Here is a 12320-nt window from a genome sequence, read left to right on the forward strand (position 1 = left end):
AGGCGGGGGCGCGCGCCCCAGAGACTGGAACCGTCGTTGCGGGGGTTGCTGGCGGCTGGGACGCTTCCTCCCTGCTGTCTGGGGGCGCCGTCGACATGGAGCCTGAGCCCGAGCCTGAACCCGTCACGCTCCTGGTGAAGAGCCCCAACCAGCGCCACCGAGACTTGGAGCTGAGCGCCGACCGCAGCTGGAGCGTGGGCCGCCTCAAGGCCCATCTGAGCCGCGTCTACCCCGAGCGCCCGGTGAGAGGGGGGCCCCGACTCCCGCTGCCAGCACCCCGCCACCCCGGCTGTCAGCCTCGCAGCCCTCGTGGCGCCCCCTGCCCCCTAGAGATCCGTGTCCACCTCCCCTCCCTGCGTCCTCTCCCTTCGCCGGCCGTCCTCCGATGGCTGCTCCCCCCAAGGCCAGTTTCCCGGGCCTGCGGTCCCCCCCTTTCAGTGCCCTGCCGCCGTAGGCGCCCCTGGGCCTGGCCCCGTGACTGCCACTTCCTTCTCCCGGGCCGCCATCGCCCCGCCTTCCTGACGGGGCCGCCTTCCCCTGTCACGTCGCCTCCTAGGTCCCCAAACTCTGCCATATACCTCTCCAGACCCCTTCCCGTCCCCTCGATCTGGCTTCCAGCCTTACAAAGCCGCTGAAACAGCAGTTTGACCTTGGGTGAATCGTTTTATCCTCCAAACCTCAGTTTCCCCCAAACGTCAGAGCAACGTGTTCCTGGTTAGGATCGTATCCGATTAGGTTAGAAATAAGGAAACGTGAAGGCTGCAAACTGGGTTTTCTGATGTGGCCTCTCCCTGGGGAGAGGAGAGGGCAGGGGCTAAGCCCAGGCCAGTGGCCATAGAGAAGCGTGGTGAGCGCCGGGCCGTGTGTACCGAAGGCCCCATACCCAGGAGCAAGGACGTGGCTGTTCCCCTCCGGGTCCACCTTCCGCCTCGGGGCCCCTCCCTGTGAGCTGGACTCCACAGCGTCTGCCTAGTCCCAGGGAGGAGCCTCGTGCGCTTTCTGCTTAAGAGTGACTTAGAACGCAGATAGGTGGAAGGAACCTACTCGAGTCTGGGTTTTAAAGACTTTGGGCCCTCAGTTACAGAGATTTCCTCGCTTTGTTTTGGTTGACACATCTGTGAACATCACCCTTAGCGACGGCCCTCCCTCCCCACCACGTGATGGAAGCCATGAACTGGACCTTCCTGTGTTTACTTTCTAATTTTTTTTACTCTAATATTATGTAAGTGTCAGCAGTGTTCTTTGCTGCCCAGGACTGTAATTCCCCTCAGTCAAACAGAAGAGGGCATCAGGTCAGGACGAGATTGTGAAATTGTCCCTCCTTATCTGAAGCGTTATTACGTGCCATGGCTCATGGGTCAGGTTGTTTTTGTTCCCTGTTGTCAAGAAGGTGGAAGTGTGAGTGTCCCTTCTGAGCCGTTCTTTTGAAATTTACTTATTTGTTTAAGAGGCTCCCATTTTGTTAGCATTTATCTTGGCACTGTTTGCAAGGTCACCATAGTTGCTTCCAAGAAACCAGGTGTTAAGCTGCTATGAGAATGGCTATTAGATACACAAATTGGCGAGGCAGGTGTAGGCTCTTGTTGCATCATTTGGTGAAAGGCGGTGTTTTGGAAGAGAGCTTTCCTTTTGGGCTTCCCTGGGTAAGGAGCATCACTCTGGTTTGAGGACCTAAAGTTGTAAGTAAAAGGTCTCAGATATGTAAATTTGTGTTTAAAAATTATGGCTGAAGCACACTCATCATTTGCTTTGTAATGTGAGAAGCCTTACTTTTGATAGTGGTTTGCTTAATATATTTTTCTTCAAATCAGCATTCTGGGTAAAGACACCAGGGTCAGTTCAGGCCTTTAACAGGCCTCAAATCACAGGCACCTGTGGTTTTCAAACCTTTCCTAGTGTGAAACACTTTAATAATGCAGGATCCCACCTATGCAATAACATTTACAAGTCCAAGTGTATAGCGTTTACTTAAAAAGTTCAGTTGTTGAGAATGATGGTGAACACAACATTCAGTATATTTCTGTAGTTTGTTATACTTGCCCAGTGTCAAAAAAAAATCCTGATTGACACAGATAAATCGATACTGTTATTGTTTTGTTTTAAACAGCTTACTTTTGTATCTTTGGCTACTTTGCAGGAATGGGTTTATTCCAAATTTTGCATAGTTGGTTATTCTGGCAAGAGTAGGTTAAGAAGTTGGTGATGCTCTCCGGTGTACTGACTTTGGTGTATGTCATTTGAAGCCTTTAAGTCCAGTTTTTAAGGGAATTAAAAATAGATTTTAAAAGTGAGATCTGTATAAAAGTGTGTGGCACCACTGTGGTTTTAAAATCGCTGGAATGGAGAAGAGGGTTAGGAATCTTGACTTTAGCAGCACGTGACCTTGGACAAGTGAATTTTAGACTTTCCCCCTCCCCCTTAAAATTGCTTGCTAAGGTGCTTCAGCTGTGTCTGACTCTTTGCTATGCTGTGGCCTATAGCCTGCCAGGCTCCTCTGTCCATGGAATTCTCCAGGCAAGAATACTGGATTGGGCCTTCCTGACCCAGAGATCTAACCCACGTTAAAATAGGCATACTAAATATCTCTCAGGGTTGTGTGGAGTGTTGCCACACACTGTCTCCTCTCTAGCTGCGTTTGTATGTTGAGAAAAGTCTCTTGGAGGGCTTAAGTTTATAACTGCTTCGTGTTACCTTGGGACGGTGTTCTGTGGTTTTAGTGAAGGCTCGCTTTGAGTTCTCTTGAGACCAAACGAGGTTTTGAAGTTGGTTGCTGTAGGAACTCCAGATTGGTGCTTTTTGTGGCAGAAAGCAGTCTCCCTAGGAGTTAAGTAGGTTGCCATAGACTTTGTGGACTGGATGTAGTTTGCCATCCTAAATTTGTTTGCATGTTAGAAATCAGTTTAAAGTTGAGAATTTTCTGAATAAAAGTATATGGGGCCTTTGGAAAAATGTTCTCCTATGATGCTGGGGGAAAAAAAATTTAAATATTTATATAAAACAGTGTCTTCTGTTTGGGAACTTGCAGGGCTAAGTGCTGACCTGTGCTACTCTTTCTTTCCATAAGCGTCCAGAGGACCAGAGGTTAATTTATTCCGGAAAGCTGTTGTTGGATCACCAGTGTCTCAGGGACTTGCTTCCACAGGTATCACTTAATATTATTAACTTTTTGAATGATTTTGAGCACTAGCCGGGTTGAATTCAAGTCCTAAAGTATTTCCTTATTACTTTCAGCAGGAAAAACGGCATGTTATGCATCTGGTGTGCAATGTGAAGAGTACTTCAAAAATGCCAGAAGCCGGTGCAAAGGTAAGTCTGCTTTTTCACGACTGTGGCAGTTTGTGTCATTCAGACTGTCGAGGTAGAAATAAAGGAAGTTGGGTTAAACTCATAAGCGAGCCTTTTTATTTTTATTTTTTTTTGTGTGTGTGTAATAAAGTTTTATTAAAGTATAAAGGAGATAGAGAAAGCTTCTGACATAGGCATCAGAAGAGGGCAAAAGAGTACCCCCTTTGCTAGTGTTAGCAATGGAGTTATATACTCCCCAGTGAATCCAAAGAATGTCTGGAGGTTGTAAAGACCTCACCAGACCCACTCCCATAATTTACATTTTAAGATAACAGAGTTGGCCAGAAGGTTTAATCCAAAGATTGTCCTCAGGCAGGATACATCCTTGTAAAGACCAGGCTGTTTTAAGATAACAGAATTAGCCAGAGGGTTTAATCCAAAGACTGTCCTCAGGCAGGATACATTATTGTTATATAATCCTAAGGAATGTAGAGGAAAAAAAGTAAAAAAGTTTGTCCTTTCTTCCTCCTTGAATATCCCAGACCTCTCTCTCCTTGGGGACCCCTAGACTTCTTATCAACCTGCCTAGGAAATGACTCTCTCATTCCCCCCTTTTCTTTTAGGAGAATTATGTTGCCTAGGGAAAAGGGGCATCGTTCTCATTCCATAACTGCTTCTGAGCTGACAAGGGGCGTTGTCCCTAAATTGGTGAGGCAACATATTCTCCTAATCCTCATAGTGAGGATATCTGATCCAGGGGCTCCAAGTAATAGTTGGAGGAGGCTGTGGCACTCACAGGAGCTCGGACAACTATTTGTAAATTAAAAGATAAGCGAGCCTTTTTATCATGTAATATTTTGTCTCTTCCCCAGTGAGAATCAGGAATAAACTGTTATCAGTACAAATAAGAGTTTACTATAATAGAAGTAGAGTGTTCTGTTAGTCTTGTAGTGGAAAAGTGGAGTTCTGCAGTATACTCTTTTTCTGGGACACAATTTGACCTATAGTGGCTCGGAGTCCAGATGCCAAAGTAGCAAGGCAGTCATGAATTTAGCACAAAATAAATTTCTTCTGAGGAACCATTCATTTTTATAGAGTAAAAAAGTGACTCTATTTCCTTTGGAAATTTTCATTTGTTGGGATAGAAAAGACCACAGTCTTTATAAAGACTCACGTTAAATGGTTAAAGTCCCTTGTTTTTCATTTCACAGTGTTAGTTTAAATATACACTATTAATATTCTAATGTGGTGATACACTCTAAAATTGCATTACAGCAGTACATCCTGAAACATCTGATTGTACTATAAGAAATACTTCAGGTCTGTGTTGTATTTATAAGCCTTATCAGTCAAATTTAATTTCTTGATTTAGTAAATTTAATACCATAAGATGAATGGAGCATTAATAGGAAGCTATTGCTTTCTCGGCAATGATAACTTCATTGGAAGATTTCAGTGAAATTACAGCATAGCTACTCTAGGAAAAAAAAAGTATAGATTTAGTATCTCTGTATTGATACTGTGTTGAGAAAATTTCAGAATATCTTTATGTAACATTGCGTCTATTTTGATTTTGTCAAGTTCAGAGGTCAGGGTTGGGACATAAGCCATTCCCAGCGAAAGAATTCTTGAAGCTTGATTTCAGACAGTTGCATCAGACCTTTTGTTCTTGTGTTCATGTTGCACTTAGGTTGCTGAAGCCACAGAGCAGCCCACTGGTCTGAATCAGGGACAGTCCCCTGGGGATTCCTCAAGTGACGGTTTAAGGCAGAGGGAGGTTCTTCGGAACCCTTCTGCCTCTGGATGGGAGAACATCTCAAGGTGAGTGTTGTCATAAAGAACATGAACGTGCATCATTTGCATCAACTTACGAATAAGCTGTGTTTGTACTATAAGTCATGGAACTTTAAAAGAGACACAGTTTTGCTTTATAAGGGCTTCACTTTAAAGATCTTTTGTGTATTTAGCTTAATACATGGCCTTGTAGGAACATCTAAAAAGTAGAGAGGCACATCATGCAAATCTGGGCATTTCTCCTCCTACGTGGGTGTGCCTCGCACGGCGCTGACCTCACGGTGGGAATCGGTGCTGCTGCGCTGGAACGGCTGTTGTCAGCACTCTGCAGCCGCTTTGCTAAGGGGCTTTGTGCTTTGTCGTAACAGTGGCTGACAAAAGCTGAAGGTATCATTTGAGAAATGCTCTGCCAGGAACTGTGTTGGTGGAGTTAGGAGAGGGGGGTACAGTTAGAGCTTTTCTTTAGAGCAAAAGCCAGAAGTGTCTAAATGGAGTGCTGTTTGTATTTCACAGCCCTTAGAACACCTTTTTAGGAAAGACCCTATGGGGAAAAAAAAACAGTTTATTAATTATGAGTTGAAACTGTCTTCCTCTCCGAGTCCCCTGCCTTCTGTTTCTTGGTTTTTAATACCTGATTGTTGACAGTCAGGTGTTTGAGGAATGAAGAGTTGGTTTTTTTCTTAATGGAAATTTCAGATACACATGAAAGTAGAGGGAACTGTATAATGAATCTTCATGTAATGATTAAAATTTTTTGCCATACTTGCCTTATCTATTCCTCCTTTCCTTTTGTCCTGAGGTATTTAAAAATAATTCTCAGACATTGTCAGTTCACCCCATATACTTCAGGATATAAAAAACCTTCTAGTTACTTTGTGTATCTGGAGTGTCATCATCAGAGCTAACAAAAATACTTTGTCATTTCTACACACACACTGTGTCTTTTTGCAGTTGTTATTGACATGGGACTTCCCAGGTGGCTCAGTGGTAAAGAATCCACCTGCCAGTGCAGGAGATCCAGGTTTGATCCCTGAGTTGGGAAGATCCCCTGGAGGAGAAAGTGACAACCCACTCCCGTATTTTTGCCTGGAAAATCCCATGGACAGAGAAGCCCCAAGGGCTACAGTCCATAGCGTAGCAAAGAGTTGGACGCAACTGAGCATGAACTCCCAGTTGTCTACGGTGTTGTATGGCAAAGTGACGCAGTTATACACGTATATACATTCTTTTTAAATTTTTATTTTCCACTGTGGTTTATCACAGGATATTGAGTATAGTTCCCTACATTATACGTTAGGACCTTGTATCTTTAAATAATCAAAAACAGTATCGTACCACAACATACTTGTATTAGAATACAATTTTAGAAGTATCTGGTTATGGAATTTGGTTAAAATACTGTTGCCAGCGTACAAGTCGGATAATCTAATTCATTATTGGATAGATGCTCTTAAAACTCTTAAAACTTTTTTTGACTGTATGATTTGAAAGTTGAGGCTCATATCTCTGTGAATTTCGCCATCATAAAACTTGTTGATTTCATCCAACAAATATTTATTGGACAGACAGTGCATGCACCTTTAAGGATATGAGTTGACCAGCACAGATGACCATGCAACTATCCCTGGTCTTTCTGCAGTTGTGTTAGTTTGTATTTTGTGATGTGATGCCAAAGAAGTTCACCGTGTAGGGCTCACAGGCAGAAGATGACTCCCACACACACCCTGCCCCAGGCTGTACTGAATGACAAACGCAGGAGTTTGGTGTCATATAAACAGGACTTAGATCCAGCCCTACTACTTAGGAGTTCAGCGGCCTCATCCAGATGCTTTGTCCTCCCTGAGCTGTCCTCAGGCTCCCCTGTATAAATGGAGTGGCTGGAGAGCTCACAGACTTGCTGGGGATCCAGTGAGATAGCAGCCTGGTGGCCTCACAGGGCACAGGTGGTCAGTAAGCATGGCTGGGTGATGCCACACATAACTCTGCCCCCTTTATATTTCAGATCTAGGGTTGGGAGAGAAATGGTGTTGGGAGAAGGGGAGGATTTCCTGCAGAAAAGGCTTTGGAGAGATGTGACGTTTTCAAGCTGCTCCCTGAAGGATGAATAGTAGGGTTTAGACCTTCAGTGAGACTCTACAAGTCTAAAATAAGGGTGGGGATCCACTCAGACTGAAAAGGTCCAGCTTGTTCGTACGTCAGGGTGATGACATGAGAACCCGGTGCTGGGCGAGGGCCCTTGTTTTCGCATGGGATCTAGACCGTGGCAGGAGGGCTCTGTCAGTACCGTCTGATGGTGTTGCCCTGGTGCCTTGCCCGGAAATCTACGTGTAACTGTCACAAAGCCCAGTCTTCCGTCTCTTTCTGTTTTGAATTCCTGATTGTGATTTAAACTTGGTTTTCATTGATTCATACTAACCCAACTCAAAACAAGCATTTTTTAATCATCTTTCACAGGCCTGAAGCAGCCCAGCCGGCGTTCCAGGGCCTGGGGCCTGGTTTCTCGGGCTACACAACCTACGGGTGGCTGCAGCTCTCCTGGTTCCAGCAGATGTATGCGCGGCAGTACTACATGCAGTAGTGAGTGTTTCCCCGCCTGCTGGGTGTGGCCAGGGCTCCCGGGAGTGGAAGGAGCGCGCGTCCATGATTCCTGTAAAGCTAGAAATGGAGGGATGAGTGTGTTTTCATTATTATCTGCAGAGTCCTGTTGTGTCTGGTTCTGTGGGTGGAACAGTATAAATGGTAACTACTAACTTGTGTATTGACACAGGTGTGCTTGTGTGTGATCCATGGTTTGATGATTTTATGTAGAATATGTTCTTTCCTTTTCAATTTGTGGTATCTCTAATGGTTTATGAAAATTTTAATTTACTATTGCACTGTACTTTCTTGGTGGCCTTGGTGTTTAATTCCAGATGAAATGTACCAAGTGGCTTCCCTTAGGAGCAGAAAAGCTTTTAAAGATATGATTGTTAGTAAGGAAGTTCTTCGCTAAGTTAAAGAAAATCTGCATTTGTATATCCCTACCTATAATTCTTAATAGTGAAAGATCCCTGTGTAATTGAGATGATGAGAACTGGTCTTCAGGATGCCTTGCTCTCAACAGTGTCTGCCTCTGTTGTTTTTATCTTAGCTTAGCGGCCACTGCTGCATCAGGGGCTTTTGTCCCCGCACCAAGTGCACAGGAGATACCAGTGGTCACTGCACCTACTCCAGCCCCAATCCACAACCAATTTCCAGCTGAAAACCAGCCCGCCAATCAGAACGCCGCTCCACAAGTGGTGGTTAATCCTGGGGCCAATCAGAATCTGCGGATGAATGCTCAAGGAGGCCCCATTGTGGAAGAAGAGGATGAGATAAATCGAGATTGGTTGGACTGGACCTATTCGGCCGCGACCTTTTCCGTGTTTCTCAGTATCCTCTATTTCTACTCCTCGCTGAGCCGATTCCTCATGGTCATGGGGGCCACCGTGGTTATGTACCTGTAAGCAGTGGTTTCGCTTTTATTCCCTCTCTGCTACAAATCACACTGTGTGATGACTCAAACCAAGTGCAGACTTTCCTCTTTTGAGCAGTTTCAGTCAATATTTAAGGAGGTTTATTTAAGTAATAAGTCATTCCGGCATTTTCAGCATAAAGAATTGATGGCTTGGTTGTGCACTGCCAACAATACAGTTAAATCTGTATTGCTACAAGAACAACATTCTCTTCTTTTCCTCTAGTTAAGCTACCTGCCAGGCTTCTTTTCACACTGAGGCATGGAAAGAAAAATTGTGTTTGTGTTGAATAAGAACATATTCATCTTTTACCAGGCTACAGCTGCCTTCTAGGATGAAGGCCACTGGCTGTGGCATAGTCCTCAAGGGTCGGGGAACTGTTGCAGGCCTGGCATTTGGCTGTATCCATGGTGCTAGTAGTTCTCAACCAGAATGGTTTTACGTCTCCCTCTAACCCTAACCCTTACCCTCAAGACATCTGGCAGTGTTTGGGGACATTTTTAGCTATCACAGTGGGGATGGTGGTGGGGCGAGGTGGTTCTACTGGCATCCAGCTGATAGCTGCTAAACATACTACAGTACACAGATCAGCCCCACAGTAAATACCCAGCCTGGGACGTCAGCAGTGCCGAAGTGGGGAACCCTGGTCTGGAGTGACATGTCCTTATTTGTGGTGAAAACTGACTGAAGACATTTTTCCTCTATAGGAAAAATGGATTTTTTTAGTTTTTGAAAAATCTTAGAAATATTTAGAAAAATGCATTCAGTACTCACACCCAGTATTAACCATGGTTAATATTTTGTCATGTTTGCTTCAAGACTTGGATTTAAGTGGATTTTCCAGATAAAGCTTTTAGGTAATTTTTAAATTCTATCGTCTCTAGAATCATATATTTAGGTCACCAAATCTAGGTCTTATTAGCATGTTATGACATACAGTCACAGCTGTGTATGTATTTCCTCTTTTCCTCTCTGTTCAAGTTTTCAAGTGTAAGGTTTAGTTCAGATGAGCAAGTATGTATTGAGCACATACTATGTGCCAAGTGCGCTTTCTGTTGCTGGGCACATGGTAATAAATAAGGCATAGTTTTCATAGTGACCATCAAGAACCTCACATTCCACCTGGCCTGGTAGAATGTGTCTGCAGATGGGTCTGGCTTCAAGCTTTAATCGGGCCCTGTTCTGAGAGGAGGGGAGCGAGGGGGACCTCATCTCATCAAGAGGGCCCCTTAAATTCTTGAGTACATCTCACTCTATTCACTAAGATGGATTTAATGTGCTTCCTTCGAAGGCATCACGTCGGGTGGTTTCCCTTTCGACAGAGGCCAGTTCAGAACTTCCCGAATGGTGGTGGTCCTCAGGAGGCTGTGAATCAAGACCCCAACAATAACTTCCAGGTATGGAGCCCAGTGAGCCCGGTGTGAAGTGCCGGGCCCTGGAGTCCTTCATCTTTAATTAAATACCTTGTGGTTTTTTCCATTTTATTAGACTAAATATGTCAAGATTTTTTCAAATTTATTCTTAGAGCAGTAGCTATTTTTAAAAGTCATAAAATCCATCAGGTATTTTTGTTGTGTGGCAATTTGCATTTTGGCTTATGTAAATGGTTTTTTAAACTATTTTGAGTGTTCATGCTTAGTAACAATGTATTATACCATGGAAACTGCTAATGGAGAGTTATTCTAATTAAGAGTTAGGAACATATGCCTGTCTCTCTCTCAGAATAGATTTCTTGGAAAATAACATACAGAAATAGGGTTTCCATAAGGCACTTTAATGCACAGTCCTAAAGGAGATTCTTTTTAATATAAAGTATCACTGTAGTATCTGTTTTTAGAATTCTGTGTTTCCAGTTTTAGTTGCCTTTTTTTTTTTAAGCTAGGAACACTGCCAAAATTAGAAAAATATTAAGTGGCAAGCTTAATTACTAACTTAATAATAGTTGAAGATGTAGTTATTTCATTTGATACTGTGGCCAGGGATACTGAAAACTATGAGAGCACTCCAGCACACTTGTGCTGTGGAGGCCAGAGGAGGAGCTCCGTCCAGCCTGCGACATCATCCCCGCGGTCATGCCTGCATCGCTTGGCTTATGCGCAGGGACCCAGGGAGTCACTCTGCCCTTGCCTAGTGTTATTGGGTGCTTGTCACAGTCCTAATTGTTTTCTCCTTGTGTTTTATTCCCTACAGGGGGGTCCTGATCCTGAAATTGAAGATCTCAGCCACCTCCCTCCAGACAGGGATGTACGGGGTGACGAGCAGACCAGCCCTTCATTTATGAGCACAGCCTGGCTTGTCTTCAAGACTTTCTTTGCCTCTCTCCTTCCAGAAGGCCCTCCAGCCATAGCAAACTGACGGTGTTTCCTCTCTGGATGCTGGAGGCTTTGACAGGCGTGGACTGATCATCTGATTCTGGCTCGATTTCGTTACCTGGACATGGCAGTGGCACAGAAATAGTATAAGAATCTACAAAGAGGATGATATGCTTTTGTGATTAAGCAAAAGCAGGAAGTAAGACATGAAGCCATGATACAAATTGATGAACAAAAATTGCCTACAGGCTTCTCATGTCTTTATTCTGAAGAGCTTTAATATATACTGTTGTAGTTTAATAGGCATTGTAAGTAGAAGGCATTAGTTTCGCATGTTTATGCCTGAGGAACTTTTCCAGATGTGTGTGTCTGCATGAGTGTTTGTACATAGATGTCATAGACGCAGAAATGATTCTGCTGGTACGATTTGATTCCTGTTGGAATGTTTAAATTACACTAAGTGTACTACTTTATATAATCATTGAAATTGCTAGACATGTTTTAGCAGGACTTTTCTAGGAAAGACTTACGTATAATTGCTTTTTAAAATGCAGTGCTTTACTTTAAACCAAGAGAAGCTTTGCAGAGGTGAAAACCTTTGCTGGGTTTTCTGTTCAATAAAGTTTTACTATGAATGACCCTGGCAGAGACTCCTGTCATCTTAGTTGTTTATTCTGTGCCTGTCGTCACTGGATGGTCAGCAGTTGCTGATTTTTGAGTAACCTGAATATTTTGCTTCTTTTTATAAAAGGACCATTTGTACTGATTAAGAAGATAAGGTAAGGCCACGGAAGTTTTAACTTACTGAGATTATGCTTGTGTTTGCCCTGCACCCCCCATTTCCTGATTTAAACAATACTGGCTTATGTTGTAACCCATCAGCATTAAATTCCCCCGATTTAAAGTTAGTGGCTTTAAGTACTTTTCACCTGCTCACTTGTCATGCTGAGCTTTACTTTTGGACTTTAATCTTTCTTTTAAGTATTATTTTTGAGACTAATCTGAAAAGTAAAGTGCTGTGTATTTTTCACATGAATGATGCTGTAAGTAGAATGCTAAAGAACTGGGAATGTTGTTTTCAGCAAAGTAAATCCGCTTCTTGCGTCATGGTCATGATCATTTATTTATGGCTGCACTAGATCTTTGTTGCTTTTTTTTTTTTTTTGCACAGGCTTTCTCTAGTTGCAGTGAGCGGGGCTACTCTTCATTGTGGTGCGAGGGCTTCTTACTGACGTGGCTTCTCGTCGCAGAGCACAGGCTCTAGGCACTCGGGCTTTGGTAGTTGCGGCTCATGGGCCCTAGAGCTTTCGGGTTTTAGTAAGTGCAGCTCGCAGGCTTGGTAGTTGTGGTTCACAGGCTTAGTTGCTCCACGGCAGGTGGAACCTTCCCAGATCAGGGATCAAACCTGTGTACCCTGCATTGACGAGCAGATTCC

General features: G+C 43.8%; 1 protein-coding gene across 2 annotated transcripts; it reads left to right on the forward strand.

Annotated features, from left to right (window-relative positions):
* Window positions 1-11528, forward strand: HERPUD1 (homocysteine inducible ER protein with ubiquitin like domain 1). Of its 2 annotated transcripts, XM_061138554.1 has the most exons (8): window positions 3-242; window positions 3065-3142; window positions 3232-3306; window positions 4976-5106; window positions 7534-7656; window positions 8210-8560; window positions 9865-9970; window positions 10764-11528. In XM_061138554.1, the coding sequence occupies exons 1-8, from the start codon at window positions 96-98 to the stop codon at window positions 10926-10928; spliced, it is 1176 nt and encodes a 391-aa protein (XP_060994537.1). In that variant the 5' UTR covers window positions 3-95; the 3' UTR covers window positions 10929-11528. The 2 variants fall into 2 exon arrangements, with proteins under 2 accessions (XP_060994538.1, XP_060994537.1); XM_061138555.1 differs by lacking the exon at window positions 10764-11528 and having other exon boundaries at window positions 1-242; window positions 8210-8406; window positions 9865-9944.
* Window positions 11529-12320: the final 792 nt, after the last annotated feature.

This window comes from Dama dama, chromosome 4 (genome assembly GCF_033118175.1).
Source record: "Dama dama isolate Ldn47 chromosome 4, ASM3311817v1, whole genome shotgun sequence".
NCBI lineage: Eukaryota > Metazoa > Chordata > Mammalia > Artiodactyla > Cervidae > Dama > Dama dama.